The following is a 27,512-nucleotide window of genomic DNA, read 5'->3' as shown; positions in this document are numbered from 1 at the left end:
AAGTATTTTTCCCATTCTTTGGTTATCTTTTTACTCTGTTAATAGTGTCTTTTGATGTACAAAACTTGCTAAATTTTCATGAAGTTGTTTATTTTTTCTTTTATTGACTGTGCCTTTATTGTCATATTTAAGAAATCACCTCTAAATTCAATATTATGAAGCTTTTGCCCTGTATTCTAAGTGTTTTCTTGTTCTATGTTTATCCATTGCAGATTAATTTTTGTATGTGGCATGAGGGAAGGGTCCAACTATGTTTTTCATGTGGATATCTAGTTTTCTCAGTATCACTTCTTGAAAAGGCTATCTTTTCCTCATTAAATGGTCTTGGCACCCAAGTTATAAAAAAATCATTTGACTTTGTATGTGAGGGTTTATTTCTGCATTCTATTCTATTGGTCTTTTCTGTTGCTCTGTCTATATGTCAGTACCATACTGTTTTGATTACTGTGGCTTTGTGATAAGTTTTAAAATCAGGAAGTATGGAAACTATGTTCTTCATTTTCAGGATTGTTGTAGCTATTTTGGGTTTCTTGAGATTCCATGTGAATCTTAGATGCAAAAAATTAATTGTGACTTTGATAAATATCATATTAAATATATAGATCATTTAGGGATAGTATTGGCTTTTTTTCTGGTGGTACTGGGGTTTCATCCCAGGGCCCTTGCACTGAGCTGCATCCTCAGCCCTTTTGAGACAGGATCTTACTACGTTACTTGGTTGAATAGACTGAGCTTGAACTTACTATCTTCCTGCTCCAGCCTCCCAGAGTACTGGGAGTACCAGTGTGTACCACCATGCCTGGCTTAATATTGGCATCTTAACAATACTGTATCCTAATCTGTGAACATAGATGTCTTTCCATTCATTCATGTCTCTTTCATTTTTGAGAAATATTTTATAGTTTACATTGTGCAAGTTTTCAGCTTTTTGGTTAATTTCTAAGTATTTTACTCTTTTTGATACTATGATACATGGAATTGCTTTCTTAATTTCCATTTCAGTTAATTTATTTTTTCTGAACAAGCATTGAGTTTTATGTATTGACTTTATATCCTGCTACTTTGCTGAATTCATTTATTCCAAGAATCTGTGTGCATATGTGTAATCTTCAGTTTGCTATCTATAAGATCATAACATCTTTGAACAAAGATAATCTTACTTCTTTTTCAATTTGGTTACATGTTATTTATTTTTCTTGTTTAATTGCCCTGGCTAAAATTTCTAATACCATGTTGAATAGTAATGGTAAAAGTGGGCTCCCTTGCCTTGTTTCTGTTGTTGGAGGAAAAGTTTTCAGTCTTTCACCATTGATATTGATGTTTCTTGTTGGTTTTTTATGGATGGTTTATATTAGGTTATAGCTGTTTCCTTCTGTTCCTTATTTGTTGAGTGTCTTTATCAGGAGAGAATGTTGAATTTTATAGGTACTTTTTCTGTACCAATTGAGATGGTTATTTTTTTTCTGACATTTTATTAATGTGGTATGTTAGATGGATTTTTGTATGTTGAACCATCCTTGCATTCCAGGAATAACTTAAGAGCACTATTTTTATTTTCCTTTGTCCATGTGAATTGCCACACTTGCCAGGGAGGCAACAAGGAAGAATAGAAAGGATACAGTATTTGGAATTAACAGAATTAGGTGGCGATATGAGGTATGCTGTTGTTATCTAGGGGACCTTGGGTAATAACATAACTCTGAACCTTCCATTTTCTAGCATGTAAAATGGCCTTGATAACCAACATTGCACGTAGTTGTGGTGTTTCTTTGAGCTAATGGCTGTGAAGTTCTTTGACAAATAGGATGTCTTCTAAATGTTTGGTGTTATTATTGTTATTACCACTACCATCATTATCAGTATCATCATTGCCTCAACCAACATGAGAGGAAACAGGTGCCTTATGGGGTATGGAACATGCTAACACAGTTGCACCCCTTTTGACAGCCATAAGGACACTGGGAGGTCCATGGCTGAGGGAAAAGAGTCCTATTCCTGATGCAATTTGCCCTGGAGGCAGGAGGACTGGGGCCACATTAGGAACTGCCTTCTAGTTGTACAGAAGTCCTCGTGGCCTTGCCTGTGTATCCCAGGGGCCAGCCCTCTTAGACACCCTGAGGGGGCTCTCATGGGCAGCAGTGGCTTTTCTTTGGAGGAGGAAGATTGGGAATGCTGACTAGAGTGATACCTGAGGACCTCAAAGCCTGGGCCTCTGGCTCGGGCTCTGTAGGCTCCTGGCCTCTGTCCAGCAGAGACGCTGCCCTCCACAGGGCAGCCACTATGCAGCTGGGGAGCAATGTGAGTCATTTCCCCTTGGGACTGCAGCTGCTTGTTGGCTTTTCATTTACAGACTCCATCTGGGAGGGTTTTCCTTTCTCTGCTCTTTGGAGGATTAGTGTGACCAGGGAGTGCAGGGACCAAGGGGAAGCCACTCGAGCAGCCAAGTGTTTGTGGGCCAGGACCTTGCTCTGGGGGACAGTGAAGAGGCTTATCTGATGGTTACTCTCAGGAAGATTTTCTTTTTCCTTTGCGAGCTCCACCTCTCTTTGCTTCTCCCTCTGTGTCTTTCCTTTCCACTTTTCTGACAATTTTTGGTGGGGGCATTGTCTCTGGGCCACCCCTGTGCCATCTTGTAACCTATTGTCCCTTTGCTGGCCTTTCTCCTGCTTCTCTTTGGGCATCTCCCCTTTCAATTTCACTTCTCCTGGGGTTTCCTGCCTGTGTGTCATGTCCTCTGTCTTGCTTGTGTGCCTCTTTGGGGGGCTTTCTTGGTCATTGTCACTGTCCTCTGCTTCTCCCCGGAAGGCACACTGTCATTATGCCACCTGGATGTGGCCCTGAATGACTTGGTTGTGGATCTTGGGGCGGGAGAAGGCAGTGGCCAGGGGAGCTTGTGCCGGCCATGGGCTGAAGCCTCCCCTGTGCCTGTGTCTCATGGGACACAGGAGCCTCCCAGTGGGTAGAGGGCACCAAGAGGAGGAAGGGAAGGAAAAGATGGGAGGTCACTGGGGTCCTTTCCTGGGCCTCTGCCTCTGTTTCACTTCCCTCTTTTCCAGGAAAAGGTAGAAAATGAAGGAGGAGGCTGAGGACAGAGCTGGGGAACTGTAACAGTGAAAAGGAGAACCATTGCTGTTTGCTGGGTGTTGTGCTCACACCCTGTCTCTCCTCTCTGCAGGTGGCCAAAAGAGAGCCCTTCTCATTAGGCAAGGCACAGACTATCATCAGCTCACTGAGCTGAACTGTAGGAAGGGCAGGCCTGATGCCCACCTGGATCCTTTCCCTGTCCCTCCTCTGCTTCTCCCTCCTGTCCAATTCCTGCTTGCTACTACTGCCTGACTCTGACCCCAGAAACCTCTCCACTCTGTCTATCACAGCTCGGCTTCTCTGTCTCTTCCTTCCTAGGTTCTCACATGGAAACCCTAGGTGGGGGATACTGAAGTTTCCTATTCGTCCTTTTAGCTACCAGGGAGGGCTGGGTGTTAGCCACCTGAAACCACCGGCTGCGGTCAAGAAAGAAGAGGCTTCCAGTAGGAGATGGCAGTCACAGAAGCAGGGACAAGTGGGGCAATCAGACAATAACTGTCCCACACAAAGCCCCTTTCACCCAATCCTTAGCACCCCTGAGTTGCATAGTATTGTTCCCATTTTACAATTGGCTCAGAGAGGTTAAGTAACTTGTTTCAGGCCACAAAGCTACAGGGAGGCAGGAGAGCTGAGTGTTTCCAACCGAGTGGGGCCAGGGCGCTTGATTTTGAATCTGGGTTCTGCTACTTTCTGGCTCTGGGACTTTGAGCAAATGACTAAATCTACCTGGCCTCAGTTTACCTATCTGTATAATGGAAATGATCATGTCTGTATAATGGCCAATTTCTGGGACTACTGTAAGAATTGAATGAGTAAACCACTTAAACTAGGACCTGGTAATGCGTGAATGCCTCATAAATTTATCGTTACAGAGCTTATAGTTTACAAAGAACTTTCACCTGTGTTGTCTCACTTGACCTTTAGAATGGCCTTGCAAAGTGGACGGGGAGATGGATTGGCTGCTCTGCCTGCCCCATGTGCCCACCCTTACCTAATCAGGTGCCCAAGCCTGTAATCTGTTAAAAAAAAAAGTCACCCTCCTGAGTAAGCTGCTGTCTGTCCAAGGAGGGAGCATAAATTCCCAGTGGGGTGAGCTGGCAGGCAGGATGCCTCCTTCTGGCCCCTTCTCGTGAATATGCATGAAGATGGAGATGTTGGGGAGTTTGGTTGGCAGGAGCTCCTTTTCTTTCTCTGTGGCCATGTTTGCAGAGCTCATCTGGCCCCCTCAGGCAGTTCCTGGCAGCCGGGGCTGGGTAGAAACAAGTGGGATAGCAGTGATAGTGGTGGTGGGGTCCCCTGAAGAGCCACAGTGTAGGTGGCCAAGCCCTCAGCCACCAAGTGGGTGGGCGCCCTCCCCCAGTCTGGGTGGCCGCTCACAGCAGAAAACTACCCACTCTCCACCAACCAGGGAGGCAGACAGAGCAGGCCTGAAGTGTGGAACCCGGCACCTGTGCTTTCCCTAGAAGATGGGTCTGATGTTAAGAAAGGGCCTTCAGAAGGCATGGAGTCTCACTGTCACAGGCAAGCTCATAGGCAGTGGGCACAGGCCTTTGCCATCATCCCAGCTGCACGGCATGGTGCAGGTGGCTGTTATGTAGTATGGATGTGAATAGTGTAAGGCCAGGCTGATGATGGCAACAGGCGATGATGATGCCCAGGGCTAAAACTGGCACAGATGTACTATGGAGGGGTGAAATCTTTATATCCCCAAGACATCACTAAGTCTTACTATTGGGGGAAAGGGTAGGGGGAGGGTGGTCTGATCTATTGGTGTTGAGCAAAACATTTCAGAGGCAAGAGACTGGCCCCAAAGGCTTTTGGAGGCCTCCTTAGCCTTGCTACCCTGTGTGAGAGTGAGGAGCTGGGTGCTGTGCCTTCTAGAAGCCCTTTCTAGATATGATTCCATCTCTCCCTGTCCCTGAAACCAGCACACCCCCTTGTATTCCAATCAAAGGTCATCTTCTGGGCTGGGATTTAGCTCAGTGGTGCTGCCACCTGCCTCGAAAGTGCAAGGTCCTGAGTTCGATCCCCAGTATCAAAAAAAAAAAAAAAAGTAAAAAGGTCATCTTTTAAACAGAGGAGCCTGCCCACCCATTCCTTTCCTCCTCTCCCTCTCTGCCCAGCCAACACCCATCTCTGCAGGGCCTTTTCTTCTAACCTGGCTCCTGCAGGGCTGCCCCAGGTGTCCTCAGCTATTGCTTCGCCAGTCCTGGTGTGACAGCCTGCTAACCCAAGCACATCAAAGCAGCAGGCAGGAGTGGAGGCCAGTGTCCTGGGCCGGGCCCTGCAACTGACTGACTAGATGAATCAGATTAGCTTCTTTCTCTGGGACTCAGTTGTCTCAAATGAAAGTCAGAGCCTTCATCTCAGTCATTCTAACCCACTCTGGCATTCTGTGATGCCAGGTCCATCTGCTAAATCTTACATCTTGGCTATACTCTATTTATACACAGTGAAATCTTTCAACACCATCTTTGTTGCAAAAATGTAAAGACACCATCGACTAAATCATATCCCCCCAACTTATAATAATAGCTTTGGGTAACCAGTTAGCCTAATCCATGGGGCCCAGACATTCTGTGACCCTAAGAAAGAGTCCTTTGGGTATGTTGGGAGTAGGGGCCTCATCTCTCTTTGGGGCATCCTCCTAGGACCTCGGCCATATGGTGCCTGGGCATATTGTCCATGGGCTAAGCCTGCAGAAAGGCAAGCAGGTGCCCTGGGGGAAGGCTAGCGAGGCTTCGGGAGCAGGAGAGGAAGGCATGCACACGGGATAATGAAGTTTCACTGTAATTTGGAGCCTCTGCCTCTTAAAGGAAGGTTGTTTCTGAGTTATTGTCACAATAGAACTGGGTATTTGGATCTACCTCCCTGCTGCATGGACTCAAATAATACAGCATGTTGCTATATCATCAACCAGTGGCTTCTTTTTCCAAGCAGCTTTTACCCAGCAATTAAGTGAAATTATGTGACTCAGTATGGAAAGATAATCACCAGAGAAACTTTTCTGATTACGTTCGCACATGCAGCAGGCCCTGCAAAAATGGCAGGACATTGGGAGAAGAAAATTAATGTGGAAGTGCTGCTGCCAGCTGAAATGTCAGCTGTTTGCCCATGTAGAGATAAATGAGGGTGTGAGTGGAGGCCAGATTCCTCCTCACCATGTCCTGTAGAGGAAGCCAATGGGATTGGGTCTGTCTTTCAAACAGAATGATCTAAATGACCTACAATTATAGAAATGGAGGCATTGAGTCCCCCACTCCAGCAACAGTGACATCTTGGATGCCCTGTTTCATCAAACCAGATGTGTAGGGTCCTGGACAGGGGTCCAAGGTCTCAGCATGAGGCCTTCCCCCTTGCATGCACACTGAGACTCAAGGAACATTTCCAAGCCCCCTCTCCCAGCCCTACTAAGTTCTGCCCTGCTTTTCCCTCACCTAAAGATTTCTCCCTCTACTCTCCTACCTGCTCTATAAACTCTGTGGCCTAGAAATAAGATTTATAATTTCTACCACCTCTTTACCTCCCTGTCCCAGCCAGCTCCAAGCCCTCCAGTTTCCTTCTTGGAAGCAGGGAGAAAGGAATGTGTGGAAAGGAGGAGGATGGGGATACAGAAGGGCTGTGTGGGAGTGAGGGAAATTGAGATAGAGTTTCTTGGTTCAGCAGAGACAAAGGCATTCTGTGTCACCTCAAAGCTCTGTGTATGTGCTTGGCCCCTCAACTCCTAGCCAGTGCCATCTGTATCACTGATGAGAGTTTTCAACATAGGTTTAGGAGCCAAGAGACACCAGGAGGAGACTAGGGCTGAGGTGTGGCTGGTGGAGCTGAGCCTTGGCAGCAGTTTAAAGGGGTGGAGAGTGGATTACTTTTCAAATCTATGACAGTATTTCTTTCAGCACACTGTGACCTGAAATGCTTTCTTTAGAGTACAGACAGGTCTTAACTTTTTAGCTTGATGCTTACAGTTCTCCACAGTCTGATTCCAACCATCTTAGGATTCTTATCAACAACTCATCCTGCTTCACGCAGACTGGATTATCACTGTTTTGGAAGGTGTCTTTTACTGGGAATGAGAACTACTTGGTGGGTTTCTGGCACAGCCTTCTCTTACACTGTGCAGACATTTTTAGTGGATGAAGCCCTCTCACCTGCTCAACCTCATTCAGGGCCCCTTAAGGAAGCTCCTTTACTACTACTACTACTACTACTGAGTGAAATGTCTTGAGGTTCAACTTGAATATGTGACTATATGAACTGAATTTGAACTTGAACTGAATACTATTTGTCATTGCTTCTTTCCATTTCCCCCTCCCATTGCCTGTGTTTGTGCTCTTGGTTGTGCCAGGCTGCCCTTCCTTTCTCTCTTCTCAGTCCTGTCTATGAAAATCTTGTCCTACATTCAAAGTTCAGCTGAAATATTAACTTCTCAATGGAAACTTCTAGGTTCCCCTCCTCCTGGCTCCTTTTCTCTGTGTTCCTATGGACTTTAGCTATGTGTAGTCTCTACCTCTTGGGAAGTCCTCCCCAAACTTTGCTGCCAAATCCTGCCTGTCCTTGGTAGCTAAGGCTGAATCTTGTTCACCTATTTATCTCTTGCAGACCCAGAATAGTGTGGCCCTTTCTAGAAATTCACTGTTTGTGGAACTGAACCTGAGCATCTGAGGAGGTGATTGTCAGGGGATAGGGGAAGGCACAGCAGCATCCTGAGGTCCCAACCACTGTGTCTAGTGGCCTTGGATCCTTGACATGTGCATTTCCTACTCCAGGAGGTGGCTGATAGCCTATTATCACTTCTGCTGGCTAGAGCTGGGAAAGCTAGCCCATGTTTCCTTCCCTCTGGCACTTTGTATCCAACATTCATACCAAGGTCCCTAGGATTTGAAGGCCTTTAATGTCCATTTTCATCCTCCAGATACTGAGTCCATTCTCTTCACTGTGTGCACAAGGACCAGATATAATTTGAATATGTAATTTGTAGACATACCCTTGTCTTGGAGATGGCAATAAATTTAACTGAAGGAAGAAAAGGAAAGAAGGAAGGAAAGGGATTTCATACATATCAAGTACATAAACTTATTTTATTTCATACTTTGAAAAATGTATTTAGGACAGTATGATTGCCTCAATAATTGAAGGAACTATAAAATATTTGATCCCTGAGCCAGGTACGGTGTCATGCACCTGCAGTCCAAGCTGCTTGGGAGGCTGGGGATGAGGGGTGTGATTGCTTGAGGCCACAAGTTTGAGGCCGGCCTGGGGAATATAGTGAGACTCCATCTCAAAGAAAAGATAATTGGTCACAGATCTGTTATCATAGAGCTGGGGTTACAAGAAGGAAGGAAAATACCCAGTTATTAGTCGCCACTTCTTTTCACATACTGAACACTGCTTAACCAGTGTGTTAGTTACTTTTCTCTTGTTGTTGAGACAAAATATCCGACCTCCAAAGTTAAAGGGGAAAAGGGTTTATTTAGCTCACAGTTTGTAGAGCTTTCCGTCCCTAATTGGCTGGCTCCAAGACAGGGATGGCAGACAGGCATCACAGAAGAGAAACTACATGGCACACACAAGGTAGCAGAGGTAACGAGGGACCTTAACAGTGTCTTTTTGCTCCTTTTATCTTATTCAGACTACTGGGATTAGGGTGGTGCCAAACCAATCACGAATGTGTAGTGGTTTAGTAATCACACACCCTTAATCCTAGCATCACATATTCCAGATTTAGCTACCTTCGAAAAAGACTTCATGAGGCTTTGGGGGGACATCCAGACAGAAGCCACAACAACCAGAAACCAAACCACCATCACCACCAACAAACCTAGAAAACTAAAACCCCATAATATAAAAGTAACACTGGATTATGTGAAATGTAAACAATTAAAGTAGAATTGCTCTTAGAATGAATACTAATTGACATCACTACATTTTGCAAACTAATAATCACTGGGCACAGCAAGGCTGTGAAGCCAAACCTGAAACCCTCATATTAAGCTCAGGAGCCTTGAAAGGGGATAAGTGACCTTGAGGTGGTATCTGCCACCCTTAGTCTCCATGAAAAAGCAAATAAAATTCTCTCTTGGAGAAAAGTATATCATCTTAGGACTGTCAGTATCCTACAGATTAAAATCTAGCAAACATGAGTTCACCTCAAAGATTACTAAACACAGGAAAAACCAAGTCAGTATGTTTGAAAGGCACAGATGCAATAAATAGATTTGGACCCCTAAGCATTTAAGATTTTGGAATTATCAGAAATAGAATATGAAATAACTATATAGAAAGTGTTTAAGGAAATAAAATGGAATCATATAAATGAACAGGCAACAAAGACTAATCAAATGACCAAGCCAAACAGCATTTTGAAATAAATAATATAATCATTGAAATAAAAAATTAAATGGATCGATTAAACAATAGTTAAACAGTTAAAAGGAGAAATGCAAATAGAAAATAAATCTGAAACAATTACCCAGCATGTAGCACAGAAAAAGGAAATGAAAACTGAAAGCAGTTAAGTGAAATGGAGAATAAGATGATATTTAACATATTTCTAATCATTGTATTATAAAGAGAAAATAGAATGGAGAAAAGGCAATGTGTCTGTCAGTATGAAGAAGGACAGATCTGCTTCTGTTTCTTCAGAGGAGCTCAGTCTTTGCCTTCAACTTGGATGTCATCTCTTGGCTTCTAGCACAGACTCTTTAGCTTTTGGTGCAGATACTTCAGCTTTCTGGCATAGACTCTTCAGCCTTCCATCGCCAATCCGTCGACTTCCTGATACGGATTCACATGGAACACTTCAGTGACCTCAGGACCTTCAACTAGATCCTTTGGATCGCTAGTGTGCAGACAGACCCTCTGCACCCTTTCACATCCAACTGTGGTTGGCCATTGTAAACCAACCTTGTAAATTCTCATATAGTTGCATATCTTATATCTATTTCTCTGGTAAGCACTAATTGATACACTAGAGAAATATAATTCAAGATATACAACTATATGAGAATTTACAGATTGACTTATGATGGCCACCCACAGAGTCAGGTATGGAAGAGTGCAGAGGGTTAGTCTGTGCACTGGGGATCCAAAGGATCCAGTCAAAGCCTTAAAGCTCTGTGTAGTGTCCCATGTGAGTCTGTATCAGGAGGCTGAAGAATCTACGCCAGAAGGCTGAAGGGTCAGTGCTGGAGGCTGGAGGGTCTGCACTAAAAGCCAGGAGATGACATCCAAGGTAAAAATGAAGACTAGAGCTCCTCTGAAGGAGACAGATACAATCCTTCCTTCCTTGTGTCTCTTTTGTATGATTTTGGCGATAATCCTCCCTAGGATGGGTCTTCCACACCCAGAACTATGCTGAGCCAATTTAGTTGGGATTTATTTACTCAAGTTGACACAATCAATGAACCATCACAGGCAGTATTTGAAGTTAATAGCTGAGAGTTTTTCATAATTATGAAATGGGAAGAGTCTGCCATAAAGGAGACACAAGAGAATACAGTAAGTCCCCAATTTATGAACATTCAAGTTTCAAACTTTAACAGATACAAACAGATGTTACATTACCATTATGAACATGTGTAGATGTGAACAAATCACAGAAGTAGCTCCCGTGTCTGCCAGACGTCATCACAGTTGTGCTGCTGTGTGCTTACTGTACAGTGTGATAGTGTACAGTAGCACAGTGCTCAGTCAGAGCCCAGGATGTCCTGAAGCATGAGGAAAAGCAGTGGTGATGTGGAGGGGACTGCTAAGAAGCACAAGCAATATATGTTGTATATTTGTGCCAAAGGTATATAAGACTCACATTATTAGACTTAGAAATGAATCCAGTTTATGAATTTTCTCCTGGAGTGGAGCTCATTTGTAAGGCAAGGACTACTGTACATAAAAATAAATGTATACAGACATTTATCTAATGAAACTCAGAACATAAGGACAAATTAAAAGGCAGAGAGAAAAGATAGAAAGGACATTTGTAAGGGATTAAAGTGGCAGACTTTTCAACAGCAATCATGGATCATGGAATCAGCAATCATGAAAAGCAGTGAATAACATCTTCCAAATGTGAAGGAAAAATGATTATAAACCTGTAATTATATACATGACCAAACTACCTTCTAAGGATAGAGTTGTGTTAGTTTATTGCTGTATAACAAATTATTACAAACTTAGAAGCTTAAAACAACACACATTTATTATATCGTGGCTTCTTTGTATCAGAGGTCTAACACAGCTTAGCTGGGTTTTTTCTTCTAGTCTCATCAAGCTACAATCTAGGTTTTGGACTCATACAAGGATTGACTGGGGAAAGCTCTACTTCCAGCCTACTTCAGGTTGCTGGTAGAATTAATCTCTGATAATGAGAGAGGCCCTAATTTTCTTGTTGGCTATTAGTCAAAGGCTGCTTCCTCTCAGTTGCTAGGGGCTTCCCACAATTCCTTGCCTTGTGCTTTTCTTCATTGGTCTTCTCACAACATGGTGGCTTTTTTCAAACCAGCAAGAGAGAAAGTTCTCTGGTTCCAGTTTGCTAAGACTAGGGCTTTTGTAACATAATACCAGAATTTGTGTGACATCACATGACCTTTGCCATATTCTGTTGACTAGAAGCAAGTTGGCCATTCTCACTGCATTAAAGGGCAGGAGGTCATACAAAGGCTTGAGCTCTAGAAGGTTGGAATTATTGGGGATGTCTGTCCTCCTTAGGATCTGTGCACTACAGAGGTAACATGAAAACATTTTCAGAAGTACAAAAACAGTTTACAACTGTTTAGAATAAGTCTTCATTAAAGAAACTTATAAAAGATAGTCTTTAGAAATATGGGAAATGGTTAAGGATGGCTGAGATTAAAAGAGAATGGCGGCCTCACAAGCACAAGGTCCCAAGTTTGATCCCTGGTACCAAAAAAAAAAAAAGAAAAAGGAAAGGAAAAAAAAGAATGGTAAACAAATCACTTAGTAAATATATCTGTTATCTATTGCAGCATAATAAATTACTCCCAGCACAGCATCTTAAAACAACAGATGTCCATTTCACACAATTTCTGAGGGTCAGGAATCAGGAAGAAGCTTAGCTGGGTGGTTCTAGCTCAAGGTTTTTAAAGAAACTCAGTCAAGCTGTCAGCCAGGGTGGCAGTCACATGGTCACAGGCAGATCTTCTTCCAACCTCACTTGTGTGGTTCCTAGCAGAGTTTTTAAACTGAGGTGTCCTTAAATTTTTGCCACGTGAGTCTTTCTAGAGGGGTGCCTGATTGTCCTTGAAACATGGCAGCAAGAGGAAGAAGAAGAAGGATAAGGAGGAGGGTGAGGGAGAAAAGATAAAGAAGAACGGCAACAACAATGCCGCTGCAGCCGCCACCGCCACAAGAGGAAGAAAAGAGAGTTGAAGAGTGAGAGCTATTAATAAACTCTTAAGACTTAAAAATCTTTGTTGAATACACAAACTCCAGAGGTGACCATGAAAAGATTAGGAACAGATTGCACAATTTCTGAACCAGAAGGGAAAGTAAATAAGGAAAAAGTACTAAATGCAAAATATGGAAGAAAGAAAAAGGCAAAAACAAAAAAAATAAATAAGCATAAGAAAATATGGAAAAACAGCCAAAATCAGGCCAGTGTCATCAATAATCACAATAAAACGAGTAAATTTGACAAATACTAGAGACTGTCAAGTTGTATTTTTAAAACTCCAGCTCTGATGTCTCTAAGATTTACACATGACACATAATTACATAGAAAGGTATAAAGTAAAATAGAATTTAAGACCAAGAGGATTACTATAAAATCCCCAAAGACCAAAAGGATAATAAAAGACTAATAAAATAAAATAAACCTCTGGTGAGACTGATCAAACAAAAAAAGGAATTATCATAAGGGATATTAGGGATGAAAAAGAGGTCATTCTACAAATCCAGTAGAAATGAAAGTGACAATAACAAAAAACCATAAACAACTTTATAGCAATAAATTTGAAAGCAGAAAAGAGAAAATTCTTAATGTCAAGGTAAATGCACTGAATATCAAGAAAAAAATAAGTATCTGAAGAGTGCTATAACCATTAATTTATTGAATAGGCAACTTAAAATCTGCCCACAAAGAAAGTACTAAGCCCAAATGGTTTTACAGGTTAGTTCTACCAGACATTGAAAGGACTGATTAGTCTAACCTTGAGTAAACTGTTCCAGGGATTAACTGTTCATGAGACTATGAACCTCACTTAGTCAGTTTTCTATTGTTGTGACAAAACACTTGAGACTGGATAATTTATAAAGAGTAAAAGTTTGTTTAGCTCATGGTTTTGGAGGCTGGGAAGTCCGAAAGCATGGTGTCTGCATCTAGTGAGGGCCTTCATGCTACATCCTAAAATGGTAGAGGACATCATATGAGACAGGACATGTGTGTGTTTCCTCTTCTAGATTAATTAATACCATCACAGGGAATCTAACCACATGATTTCATCTAACCCTAATTACTTCTCAAAGGCCCTGCTTCCAAATATCACTAACGTAAGACTTTGGAGGTTAAGATTCCAATACATGAGCTTTTGGGAAACACATTCAAATCATATCCCATACCAAAACAAGGTGAGGTCAGTACAGTAAAATGAAGTTGCAGCCTGATCTCACTCATGCACATAAATGCAAAAATCCTAAGCAAAATATGAACAAACCAAATTCATCCTTTATCCACATATATTTATTTCCTTGATAGATAAAATAAAAATGGAAAAGCCATAGCCATAGAACACTTACTCATAATTAATAGAAAACAGAAACGTCTTGGAAAGCCTGAGTTATAGAGGACCTTTCAAAACATTAGAAGAGCCCCTATTTAAAATTAATAGACTGGATTGTGTGTGTGTGTGTGTGTGTGTGTTCTGCGTGAGTATTCAGTTGTGTTCATTCTCATTTCCTATGTTTCACTTGAAGTTAAGCCAGTGCACTAAGGCACTAAGACAAGAAATACAAATAAATAGTGTAATAATTAAAAAGAGGAAACAATATTCTGTCATTTACAGGTGATATGTCTAAAGAAAATCTAAAGATATCTATCGGTAAATTATTAGAAATAAGAGTTTAATAAGATTATTGGATTTAAGAATATATACAAATTGGGCCAGGGATTTAGCTCAGCAGCACTGCACCTGCCTTGCAAGCACAAGGTCCTGAGTTCCCAAATTAATTGCTTTTTTCTTTACCAGCAAAATTAGAAAACACAAAAGATAATATTTTAAATCATAATACAAATTCTAAGATACTTGTGAATGAATCAGCAGAAGATGCACAAGATATATAAAAGCAGTTATGGGACTTTATTAGAGAACATTGAAAAGTTTCTTAAAAATAAAAACATTGCTTTATAGGCAGCAGACTCAAGATCAGAAACATGTCAGTTTTCCACATGTTCAGTAGATAGATAGATCCAGGCAATTCTCATGAAAATCCCATTAGTATTGGATGATGTTGACAGATTCAAAAATTTATAAGAGCAAAAGCCCAAGAATAATGAGTACATTTCTGAAGGAAGAGGAGAAAAAAAGATGGAAGCTTCTGTCACATGTCAGGATTACTGTGAAGCTGTAATAATTGCAACTTTAATACAAGCCCAGTGGTCCCCTTTTATCCACAGGGGAACATCTAAGACCCCAGTAGATATCTAATGCAGGAAACCAGAAAGCGCTGAGCCCCATATAGGCTGTTTTCCCTACTCATACATGCAGACCTATGATAAAGTTTAAGTTCAGTTAAGCAGAATAAAATTAACAACAATAATAAAATAAAGCAATTATAACTATGCTGTAATAGCTATGTGAATATTGTCTATCTCTTAAAATACTGTACTTTTGCCCCTTTTCCCTTAAAGGAAGTACTTTATAGCTTCTTTTTGGCATATTGAAGTAGTGATGGCCAGCATCACTGCTCTTCTGCTTTGGGGCTATTATTAAGTTTTAAAAAAAAAAGGCTAGTAGAACACAAGCACTGGGATAACATGCAGTCAGTTTGATACCAGAGATGGCTGGTAAGTGACTAATGGGCAGGTACTAGATACAATGTGGATACAGTGCACAAAGGGATGACTCATGTCCCAGGCAGGATGTGGTGCTGCAAGAGATTTCATCATGCCTCTTAGAACTGTGTATGTAATTTATGAATCATTCATTTCTATATTTTCCATTCAGTGTTTTCAGACCATAATGGACTACAGATAACTGAGTCTGTGGAAAGGAAATGAGGGAGGAGGGGAAGCTATTGTACAGAAAAGTTGGCCACTATATCTAAAGCAAAAGCCCAAAATACAAAGCTAAATGGAAACCAGAGATGTGATCAAAGTGATGTGGTACATCATGAGGAAGGGGTAGGATAGTCAACAAACAGTGCCTGGACATCTGCTTATCAACACGGGGCAAAGTGGAGCATAGGTCCCTACATCAAATTTCAGACAAATATCAACTCTGGATTGAATAAAGCTTTAAATGTAAAAATAAGGCTTTAAATTTTTAGAAAAAACTCTTTTTGACCTGAGGGTAAGAAAGAATGTCTTAAATAAGACAAAACTCATTTTGTTCAATTACATTAGAATTTAAAAATTCTGTTCTTTGAAAGACAATCTTAAAGAGTGAAAAGGCAAGCTGCTAATACTGAAATATTTGCAATACACTATTAACAGGTTTAGTATCCAGAATACAAGAGTAATAAGACAGAGTCAACCTATTTGAAAAGTGGACAGACTGAAAAATACAATGATCAATAACAAAACAGGAATGGCAGATAAGTACTCAGAAAGAAGCCAAACTCAATTATTAAGTAATCAAATTAAGACCATACTTTATACCTCTAAATTGACAAAAATTAAGCTGACAGTATCATCTGTTGATAAGGTTGAAGACTAGTGAGCACAGCCACATGCAGCTGATGGGATGTTAAAATAGAGTAGCCACTTTGGAAAATAATTATTTGGAAAATAATTTTAAATTATTGTTGACAATTTGCATAGCACACAACCCAACAAATGACTTCACATCTAGGCTTATCTCTAGAACATTATTTTTCAAACTGCAGAGTAGCTGAGTCTGGCTATATATATATATATATATATATATATATATATATATATATATGAACAAAGTAGAATAGAAAATGAGAATACTTCATTCATAGTAAGAGTAAACATTGCTTTGTGATAGTGTTTCTAGTACAGATGAGTATGTGTTTGTGTTGGGTTGTAAGAGAGGGGTACTCGAGAATTGAAAACAGTGCCCTCTGAGTTCTTGTATGTGTGTGCCTTGGGCAACATACCTAAAGCGAATTATTTATAATAGCAATAAATTGGGGAGAAAAGATACCACATGTCCACTGACAGGAGAATGGATCAAAACCTGTACAGTGGGATATTACACAACATTAAAAATGAACTTTGGTTACATATAATATAGATAGATATTAGAAATATAATGTTGAGTAAAAACTTAGTTCCCAAAAGGGTATAAACATGGTGTCCTAGTTATAAATCTCCAAAAAAATTCTGCACTTAGCAATATATTATTTAAATATATGTGTGTGTCAAGTATATTTTTTAAAGGAAGAGCAAGTTATGGAATTTTTTTTTTTTTGAGACAGGGTCTCACAATGTAGTTTTTGCTGGCCCTGTACTTGCTATGTAGCCCAGGCTGTCCTCAGACTCAAAGTGATCCTCCTGTTTTAGCCTCCTGAGTGCTAGGATTATAGGTGTGCACCACCATTCCTGGTACAACAATGGAATATTAAGCCATAAAAAGAATAAAGCACTGATACATGCTACCAGTAGACGGACCTTAAAAACATGCTCTGTGAACACCAGATACAAAAGGCCACAGAGTTTGATTGTTTTCATATAAAATATCCAGAATTGGCAAATCCAGAGACAGAATGTAGATTAATAGTTGTCAGAAACCGCAGGGTGGGGAGAGGAATGGAGAGGAACTGCTAATAGGTGTAGAGTTTCCACTGGGAATGAAGCTAGAAATGTTCAGGAACTAGAAAATGATAAGAACTAGATTGTGGTAAAAGTACATAACATGAAATCTACAGTTTAATATTTCTAGGTGTACAATACTATATTAACTATAGTGTTGTACAACAGGTCTCTAGAACTGACTCAATGTGCACATCTGAAAATTCATGCCTGTTGGTTAGCAAGCTTTTGAAACAGAAGAGCAAGGGAATGGTTAAAAATATATGTAGTCAGAATACTGATTACTTCTGGGAATCAGGCAGGGAATAGGTTGCAGAAAAATATAAGTAAATGCAGTATTTGCAATGTTCTTGTTTTTGAGTTATTTATAGGTATTCATCTTATTACTGTGTTTCATGACGTGTGTGCTGCGTATTTCTATAATACAGTATGTAATGTAACCTTTAAGAGAAAAATAATTCAAAAATAAGACAGCCCTACAGGTAAATGGCTGACTGGCTTCTGGTCTTCTGATACAGACATTTTGAATCCCCATGGAGTCCGGCTTCTGCATGGCTCTGGATGCAGTTGTACTGACCCCTGGTGGCTGGAAAGTGAAAGGCAGCAGGGTGACGTGATCAGGGTCCAGAGAAATTCACAGGAAGTTTCCATGCTCAGACCAAGTACCTGGCAGGCCAACTAGGCAGTGGTCCAGGGGTTTAGGCTTTATCCAGTCTCACGCCGTGTGGGAAGGAGTCTTGGACATTCCTAATATGGGTTCCCTGCCCTTTTCCTTGGCTCTGTACCACTGTCATGTAAGCTCGGCTGTGAGGAGTGCAACTCCATCAAGACCTGTCCCTGGTTGAACCAGAAGGCCTCCATCCAGATGTTAGGGCTCGGTGAGCCCGAGTGGAGCTCCCAGCATCTCTTGGAAAAGGAGAGACTTGGATGGTGATGGTGATGTTTCCAAATTCCCTTTGTTTAATCACGTCACCTCTGGGGGAGATGATGAATTGAAGCCTCTGAGAAGAGTTGACCTGGCCGCTTCAGAGATGTGAGGGTCAGCTGAAGGGACCTGCCAGTGTCCCTCCCCACTGCTGGCTGGACTAGGGCTTTACCCCCTCCCAATCTGATATAAAGGAGAATTTCTAACAGGGGTTATTGGCTATGAGAACTGAACCAGGAACTGAGATGGCCACAGAAAGATGGCCCAGAGAATGGGACACAAAGGAAATCATGACAAAATCCTGATGCTCTTGCGGCTTTGGCCCTGGAAGCAGTGTGACACAGGAGTTCCTGGGCTGCTCTGGGCCCTCGGCCCTGCTGCTCACTCTGTGTCACTGAGCCTCCGTGTGCTTCAGGTTCTTGACATGGCTTGGTTGTTAATCTCTCTACTTCGGTCCTATTAATTGAATTAATGCCTGCGGAACACTTTTAAGAGTCTGGTAAATGTCGGATGGTTCATTTGTGAGTGTTTGAATGTTCCCCGGGCTTGGAGTAGAGCTGGGGTTTGACTTGCCCCAGGCCAGGCTGATGGTGTGGGCAGTGGAGGTGTGGTTCCTGTCCAGGAAATAATGACTTCCTCTGTCCCTAGACGTGATGGAGGTGGTGCTGATCTTTCTCTGCAGCCTGCTGGTCCCCGCAGTCCTGACCAGTGGTGAGTAGGACAATGGCAGCCACAGCCCTTTCTAGTAGAAGGTTCTGGCCCTTTGTGGACTTTGAGCCTAAACCTTGGAATTCACTGCACGTCAGTGTCTAGACCATAAGTAGCCATTTCTGGCCTTATACACGTCATGAGGCCTTTTCTGGCCTCAGTTTCCCCATGTGTCAGAGAATGACAGACCTTTTTGAGATGACACAAAAATAAAAAGGGGCACTAAATGTGGGTGTGCTGTGAATACAGGACCTCGCTGGGGCTCTGGGCCCTACCTGCTCCAAGGCCTTGTGTTGCCCCTGAGCCCTGCAGGCTGGCCCTTCCATGCATCTCCAGTATGTCCTGGGAATTCCTTTGTGGGTGCAGAGATCTGGGAGGTAAGGTGAGCTATTTCAGGATGTGCAGCTGTCTTCTTCCTGACCCTGCCTGTTTACTTTGTAGCGACTGAGCAGGAGAAAGAAACGGACCCTTTTCATTATGGTAAGTGGCCTCAGCAACCCTGGGTGCAGGGGATGGGGGAGTGGGGTGCAGCCCCATCAAAGGAGGGGTGGACACAGTCTCCTAGCCCTGCCTTGTTTCCATTGCCCACTCCTGGTTCCTTTGGCAGACTACCAGACCCTGAGGATTGGGGGATTGGTGTTTGCTGTGGTCCTCTTCTCTGTTGGGATCCTCCTTATTCTGAGTAAGTTTCTTTGTTCTTCATTTATGGTGGCTCCTAAGTAGGTGGAGCAGTGTCAAATCCTGGCCATTCTGTCTCTGGGAGGGGGAAGGAGACTGTCTGCCCTCTGTGTTACCTCCAGGACCTAACATAGCTGAGTGCATAGTAGGTGCTTGGTAAAACAGTGAACCACGAGCAGGGAAAATATAGATGAAAATAAGCCTAGGTAAGAATGGGCAGGGTTGTTCTCCCAGTCCTGTATCCATAGGGCATGAGCAGGACAGTCAGAGATAGGGGACAGGTGCTGTCCCCACTGTGTTCCAAGGGAGGTACCCCTGCATCTGTGTTTCCGTACATGAGCCTGGTCTGCATAGGGCCCTTGCATGTACATGGTCAAGTGCACTGAGCTGACGTAGCCATCCCAGCTGTTGAATGTGCTATTCTGGGCTCAGACAAACCCTGCTACAACCTAAGATCACTATATAAAGCCATGCAAGGATGCCATTTACCCAGTCCCTCAAGTTGCACAGACTCAGGGCAGCCCTCCAGTGGCCAGGCCAGTGCATGACCTTGATCTTATACTGGAAACAGGAATTTGATGGATTCTTTGCTTTTTAGGTCGCAGGTGCAAGTGCAGCTTCAGTCAGAAGCCCCGGTAAGAATACCATGGCTCTGGCCATCTGGGGTGACATTAGGAGGGCTGGGGAGGGGCTTCTGGCCTGTGACTCTAATGGGCATGCTCTTGGATTCTTATCTTAGAAAGAACGTGTGTGCGTTGGTGGGGGTTAGGGGTAGGGGTATGAGCTTGAGGATTGCCAGGAGACCGTGGGGCAAGGGAGAGGTCAGAACATTGAAACACCAGTCTGATGCAAGAGGGAGCAGGGGAGGTGGGGAAGAAGGAGCTGGAACCTTGTCTGGACCCTTTGCCCCGCTAGGCTTGGGAGATGGGAAGCAGAGGGCCTTGTGGCCTCTCTTGAGGTCGTTTCTCTCTACGGAACCCTGAGATGCTGTCCTTGTGCCTCATCTGTGTGGGGCTCTTTGAGCTGAGTACTCTGTTTCTGTTCCCCATCAAGTTACACCGCATTAACCCACTGCCATAACCGAGGGTGTCTTCCAACCTTGAAAGCACAAATTCTGTGGCAGGGCACACCCCAGCCGCCACATGGCCCTAGGTCACCTTCCCAGTACTTAGTTATCTTGGGGGCTGACTGAGAGGTGCCTGTGAGTTCCCTGTCCCCTTCATTCCCAACTTCTCCCTCACCCCACAATGCCCCATGGTAGGCAGTGCTTGAGCCCCTCAGAGGATTTGGAGGGGCCGGGTCTCAGATGGCCCTGCTCCACCCAGCATTATATTCTGGGTTTGCCCCAGAGACCTCTGACAGGCCGTGTCTTTCTCTTACAGGGCTCCAGGAGACGAGGAAGCCCAGGTGGAGAACCTCATCACTGCAAATGGTACCCAGCCAGATGGAATGCAGAGAATGGAGAGGGTCTTCATGTGTGCCAGGGAGGGGCTGGTGCGAGGGGCCATGGCCTCCTCGGGGATCACCAGACACGCTCCCATAGTGCCAGGAGTAGGCTTTCCAGGGTGTCTGCAGTGTTACCCCTCACCTGGGCCAAACAGGCCACTATAAGTGACACTCTTTACAGAGCATCTGCTTTGTGTTGAGCACAGACCCATCTCATTAATGTGTACTTGGCCCATGAGGTGGGCATCACTACTCAGGTTTATAACTGAGACCCAGAGCCCAATTCTTGTAACCAGCAAGTAGCAGGCATGGATTTGTACCCACATCTGTGTGATTTGAAGTTCCCAGCATCATGTACAGGTTGGCTGCAGCATGGGTTGGGCCCTGGGTGAGGGACTCATAACTGTGTCTATTCTGGTTTTCTGTCTAGCAGCGGAGCCCCAGAAAGCAGAGAACTGAAGTGCAGCCTCCAGTGAAGGTGAGATGCTCTGTAACAGGGTCTTCCACTGTCCTGTTACTGTCATGGAACCTGGGCAGGGGCATCAGGTGGGAAGTCCTGGGCTGCAGGGGGTGTGCAGCTTTATTGTGAGCCTGCTCTGAGGAGGCCTTCAGAGGTATGAGAGGGACAATGGAACACAGTCCCAGAGACAGCGAGGTGCCCCACAGCTGTGCACAGTGAATGTCTGGGAATCCTTTCTACCTAGCCCAAGGCTCAGGCTTGTAGGTTGCTATTCCAGCCAACACACAGGCATGACTTGGAGGGAAATTAGAGTTAGGGAAACCCTCCCTCTATCAAATTGCAGAAGGATGATGAATCAGAATGTACCCTATAGCCTCTTTCTGTAAAAAAATAAATTATCATCTTTTCAACCCTATTCAAAAGTAGGGGAAATAATAAATGATGTCCTCACTCCCAGCAGCATTACCACTTCTCAACACCTGGAGGCACTGTTTAGCACCCATTTCCTTCACTCTCCTTAGGGGGTGTAGGAGAAGGCATAGTGACTGGTGACTAGAATCGCTGGAGCCTGCCAGCTGTAAATCAGATAGGTGGGGCTGAAACCTATTTTATAGTTGAAGAAATTGAGATAGGAGAAAATAGCCATTCAGATTAGTAGGTGACAGGTTCAACCTGAACACAGGTCCCTGTGACTAACGGTAGCTTAGTGGCACCCCACTGCACTCTGTCTTATCTTCATCCCTTTAGGACAAACCTTGGAATATATGAAGGCCAAAATCCAGTCTTTTGTCAGCTCAGATAAGATATACTATATAACTTATCCTACATTGCAGTGAAGAGAGGTTTCACCAGCTTTCTCTGTGATGGCAGTAATGAGCTGTAGCACTTCTGTTCCTTTTAAGGGCATGTAGGCCCCATGGTGGGTGGAGCAGGGCTCACTGAGACCCGTCTTCAGGATGGGGCTCTTCAAGGCGAGTGACCACCCAAGCTGGGAGGGTCATGGGGCCCCGGGAGGCAGGTGTCTACCTGGTGGCTCCATGTTCTGCCCACGCACTGCAGCTGGCAGGGTGCACTGAGAGTGTGGGATGGGCTTGGAAGACTGCAAGGAGGCAGGCTCCAAAAGGAATGTTGTTTTCTGAAACTAGGTCTTTCTCAAAAGCCCTTTTCTCCTAAGTCCAGGCCTGTGAGCAGCTGATGGGACTGTCTAGGGTTGCCCAGGTGCAGCCCACAGGGCAAAGACCTCCTCCTGAGCGCCACCCCTCCCCATGCCTGCATCTCCTTTCTGTGCCTCTCAGCCTGTCCTCCTCACTGCAGCAGGACAGGGGGCTTTGAAGGGATGTGATCCCAGGGATTTCAATGGGCAGCTTGGCAGGGCTGAACAGATGAGGGCACTTGAAAGCAGCTAGAGTTTTATTTTTATTTAAATTCTTTCCCTCCTCAGCCTCAAGAACCTGAGGGCAGCTGCAGCAACCTTTAGATGCAGATATCGATAAGAAAACTGGCCATTTCAACCACAAATCTTTCCCCAGGAGAAGCCAACAACTCGTGTGTCCCTTGCACCCTCCCCTGTCCCTGCTAACCCCAATTCTCCACATATCATGCATCTCACACGGGCCTTCCACACCTGCAGCCTGCTGTCTCGTCACTGCCTGTGCCGTGTCTGTATGTGTGTGTGTATATGTGTGCGTGTGTATATGGTGACTATGATCTTTGTGGCTATTTGTGTGTGGACAGTTGCATTTGTGAACTGTGGATTCACTTTCCTGGGCAGGAGCTGTGCCCAGTTGCCATCTGCTCCTCCCTGCCACCCTGGGGGCCTCCATCGCTTCCTACTCCCTAGAGTCTGCTTTGCCCCTAAGAGACCTGCCCCCGTCTTGATTTGGGGATGAGGGTAGAGTAGAAATCCCCACCTCTCTTGGGACTGGGAAGGTTTGCATCACCTTCCTCATGGCCTTTCACGGACCCTCTTCAGTCCTTTCGCAAGAACCTTGCTCTTGTATTCCATCCCGACCGGAGTCCGTTCAGAAGGCCTCAGCAATTGGAAGTCCAGAGAAGGAGGCGGGGAGCCCAGTGTTGCTGTCAGGCAGGCTCGCCCGACCGCAGTTCTTTTTCTTCTTGGGGCTTCCGCCATGGAGTCCCTACCTGTCCTGCCCCTTGGTGGAGCACCGGGATGTTCAGGCCCAGGGCTTCTACTCTGCCCCTTGGGAATGTGCCCCTTGCATATCTTCTCAGCAATAACCCCATGGGCTCTGGAGCGCGGCTGCCCTCACTTTCCGAGACGTCCATCTATAACCCAGCTCTCTCAGACTCAGTGTCCCATTCCTGAAGGTGGGTCCCGGGCAGTTGATGGCTGAGGGATTCCCATTCCATTGGGGTCAGCATGCAGGGAGAGCAGGAAGGGCTCTGCTTCTCTGCCCATGTCCCGCTGGCCAGGCAGCAGCAATACCTCCTGTGTCCTCTGCACCTGTCAGTGGTCAGAGTGGTGAGCGATGTGTGAGCAGTGGTTGTGCTGCCGGTCAGAGGCCAGCAGGCTTGCACATAGCCCTGCTGCAGAGCAACAACAAGAAGTTGAAGGTCATAAGAGAGTGGAAACTCCAGCCAGATCCCTCCCCACTTGTCCATTGTGTTCCCATGGAAACTAAACCTTGCCATGTGACCAGGACTGCTGCTCTCTGTCTTGTGATCTATCCTCTCTACAACAACAGAAAAGAAATAAAACATCATTGTTTCCTAGTGGCTCTGAGGTGCTTTTCTTTCTGTAAAGAGCTTGAGTATTTGTAGGGCCCTTGGCACTCGGTGGAGGTAAGGGCTGGACAACCGCCAGGGGACAGCGTGTTTCCTAAGTGGCTCCTCCTCCCCAGTCTCTGTTTTCTCCTGTCCTTCCATTTCTTCTTCTACCCTATGCCTCCTTTTTTAAAAAAATTTTTATTTTGCCATATGGGGGATTGAACTCAGGACTCTGTGCTTATGAGGCCGGCCCAACACCACTGAGCTAAATCCCCGGTCCCCTATGCCTCCTTGTCCCTCTTCCATCCTGCTCTTCTTCCCCCAGCCTACTCCCTGGGTCCCTGGGATCAGGCTCCATCCTCCAGCAGAACCTGAACATTTGTACTATCTTGGAAGACAAAAGACAAGGTGACAGTGGCTTGACCAAGGGCTCACTGGCCTGCAGTAAAAGGTCCTACCTAGCTTTTCTTGGTCAGTTTGAGGGCCATTTACCTAAGGACTTGAAAGTGAGGGCACATGTGGGTCACTTGAGTTATGCTCAGAGCATTACCCTCCTTTCTTCCCACTCAAATGCCCCCTCCTGTGGGCAGCCTTCCCGGACGTAGGTGGGAAGTATCCCTTTCTGTGCTCTGATCACATTTGGTTCCTGCCGTTATCTTCACACATAATACTTTATCTGCCATCCAAACTGCAGAGGCCAGGCAGATTATGTCACTAATTCAGCTGTGAATGGGGCCTGGGGACCTGGGTGTCACCTAAAGCACCCTCCCCCAAATATTCCAGTACCACTTTTTTAAAAGTACCGTTGGCCAAATAAACACAGCTATGGGAGGATTCTGCTGGCCTCACCTAGCCTTTTGGGTGTCTGTGGTGAGACAGTTTCTCAAGGGAGAGGAGTATATCTAACATCTCAGGGTCTCAAAGAAACCTTCATAGCCTCTGTCTGGATCCCTCAAGTGTTAGTCTCAGAACTGGAAGGCTCAGATCTGAGGGACTTGGCTGGGTCCAGCCTCTTCCTGAGCACCCCTGCCCTTGTTTGGGAACTTTCCCACTCCTTTCTCCCTTCTGCCTCCATCCTCTGGGTCTCCGGAAAGACAGAGACTTAAAGCTGAGATAAAGCTCAACATTGTCAACCCAGTGATGATGGGCGTTAAAAAAAAAATCTCATGTAGCCTAGGGTTGGTAAATTGGCTGACGACCATCATTTGTGGTGCACTTAATGTATCAAGGAGTTCATGGGCCTTGAAGCAGGTGATTGAGACCCCTAGAGGCCCCAGAAACAAAGAAGATTGTGGGTGCCTCTCACATGTGTTGAAAACAAAACATTAAAATAAGTGACTCCATTGCCCTAATAATAGAGACTAACAGTTATCACTGTAGCCTATGTGCAAAATGGTTATCCCAACTTTGCCATTGTCTCAGGACCCACTTAGTTTTCCTTCTGGCTATCTCAGCTCTATTCTGGCGTAGCAGGACAGTGCCATGTTACAGATTCTCTGAATATGTTTGAGATTGGCCCCAGCTACACAGCTGGTGGGCACAGAAGCTGGGGGTGGACCCCAGGCTCTCCGCAGCATTATGAGACTGATTTTCAGGGGAAGGGCAGGTGACCTGTTGGCTGATGTGGCCTCCTGTGGAGCATGGCTGACCCTCCAGAGCATAAATTACCCAGGCTGCTCCAGGCAGGCTCCCACAGGAAGCTTGGAAATAAGACGCATGAGGAACAAAATAACTGATGAGCAAGGCGGTGACAGTAATGACAGCAGCTGACATTCATTGAGCACTTCCATGTGCTGGGCTGAAGACTTCACACGGATCAACTCGTTCCCAACTCACTTCCTGGAGCACTGGAACCCCAGGAAGGCAGGCCCAGCTCTGCGTTCACTCAGCCTCCAAGCGCGTGACACTATCTGACGCTTGTTTCTTTTGTGATTTGGTTTAATGTGGCAAATGTAATTTGCTTGAATGGGCAAGCTGTTCCTTGCCCTTTCCCAGAAGGCTTGCTAAGTCTGAGACTGACCTCAGGGGCCCTGCAGATTTCACCTCCCAGCTCCATGCATCTGACCCCAGAGGTGTTCACATCTCTGTGCAGAGGTGTTCATAATTACTGCACGCCGTGATAAAGATAGATCGATCTGCCTTCTGGGCCCCCAGGTGCAGTGGCCCTCCCAGCTCTCTGGTTTTTGTTTGGTTGGGGGTGGGTTATTTTGTAGATTAGAACTTGCCAAACAGCTCTTGGAAGAAAGAGGCAAAGTACAAGCAGCAGTGGTGGTGGGGAGGATGCCAGGCTGACGTACACTCCCAAGGTCGCCAGGCACTTGTCCCCTCCCCCAGGACCATGGGCTGGCGGAATGGCTGGGCAGGGCCGGTGGAGGAGGGCTCTCCAGCTCTGTCTGGTTTGCCCCACCTTGTCCCTGTTGCTCTGCCTCACTCCAGCCCCAGTGAGAGAAAGGGGTCAGGTGTATTTCCTTGAGTTGGGGGTGCAGCTTTGGAAATACCTGTCTCCAGGGTACAAAGAGGAGGAACTGCCACCTCCCTCCATTAGTGTGATTCATTGCTGCCATCGCCCGGATACAGGGGGGGCCGGAATCAGCCAGCTCAAGCCAACCACCTGCTGGATTTATGGAGCCAGGGCCAGTCCCACAGCCGATTGTGCAATAGTAAGCAGCTGTCAAAGCGGTGATGGCAGGCCAGGTGATGCTGCAGTCAGATACCCCGAAGGACTCAGGTAGTAAGGCTGGAGGGGCCGGGTTCCTCCCTCCAGGCCCCCGTGCCCCTCTTCACTCTAGCTGCTTGAGCTTCAGCAGGCCCCAGCCTCTCTGTAGGTTTCCTTTAGTTCTTCCTCCATAGGGTGAGCAGGGCCTCCTGCTAGCTATGTGACCCTGGGAAAGCTCTGAGCCTCAGTGTCCTTAACTATGAAATGGAGTCATCAGTAGCTTCCTGTTATTCCATGGGTCAAAGGGATACAATGGACATAAATGCACTTTGAAAATTCTATGTGTAGATGTTATGTTACCAACATTGGCTTTACCATCCATTCCTATCTCCTCTTTCTTTGACAGCAGGGACCCCTTCTGTCTCTGAGATCTGGGTCAAGTTCTGACTCGTCCACATCCCACCTGCACTTTTCCCTTCTGTAAAATAGGGACCACAAAGCCTGCCTAGTTGAGTTGTTGGGAGGGGCAAATCAGATTTTTGTAACTCTCAAAACATCAACTGGACAGGACTTCTGCCAAGTGAGGAGGCCTGGGCTCCAGGCTTCATGAAGATAAAAACACTGAAGAGATGCTGTGATCTGAGTCTTCCACAGGCCTGCATGGACCTTGTAGTTGGTCATGACCACAAAGCCACTGGACGCCATTTGGGCCACATCAGTGCCTGGAGGCAGAGGAGGGAAGGAAAGGGCAGATGGCATGGGTGGGCTGCTCGGGAGATCTTCCTGGAGGCAGAGGGCCCAGAGTGGCTGCTCAGAGCTGCTGGAGGGTGTGGTTACCGGAGGGAAGGGCAGCAGCTGCAGAGAAAGAGCCTCTGTTCCC

General features: G+C 45.0%; 1 protein-coding gene across 19 annotated transcripts in view; it reads left to right on the top strand.

Annotated features, from left to right (window-relative positions):
- Positions 1 to 23,982, top strand: part of Fxyd6 (FXYD domain containing ion transport regulator 6) — a 38,392-nt gene extending 14,410 nt beyond the window's left edge. For 9 of the 19 annotated variants that reach the window (XM_087212428.1, XM_021237707.2, XM_087212433.1 and 6 more), the window contains 7 exons: positions 18,606 to 18,668; positions 19,107 to 19,145; positions 19,273 to 19,347; positions 19,942 to 19,978; positions 20,726 to 20,775; positions 21,220 to 21,267; positions 22,691 to 23,982. In XM_087212428.1, coding sequence (XP_087068554.1) covers positions 18,611 to 18,668; positions 19,107 to 19,145; positions 19,273 to 19,347; positions 19,942 to 19,978; positions 20,726 to 20,775; positions 21,220 to 21,248 — 288 coding nt within the window. In that variant the 5' untranslated portion in view covers positions 18,606 to 18,610 and the 3' untranslated portion in view covers positions 21,249 to 21,267; positions 22,691 to 23,982. The remainder of the gene's footprint in view (positions 1 to 18,605; positions 18,669 to 19,106; positions 19,146 to 19,272; positions 19,348 to 19,941; positions 19,979 to 20,725; positions 20,776 to 21,219; positions 21,268 to 22,690) is intronic. The other 10 variants (XM_013076616.3, XM_013076612.3, XM_021237711.2 and 7 more) reach the window with 3 other exon arrangements.
- The last annotated feature ends 3,530 nt before the right edge of the window (positions 23,983 to 27,512 follow it).

The sequence above is a fragment of the Heterocephalus glaber genome, unplaced genomic scaffold (genome assembly GCF_053883595.1).
Source record: "Heterocephalus glaber isolate CG9 unplaced genomic scaffold, H.glaber_assembly_v1.0 deba00001429, whole genome shotgun sequence".
NCBI lineage: Eukaryota > Metazoa > Chordata > Mammalia > Rodentia > Bathyergidae > Heterocephalus > Heterocephalus glaber.
This window is presented reverse-complemented; position numbering and strand designations above follow the sequence as displayed.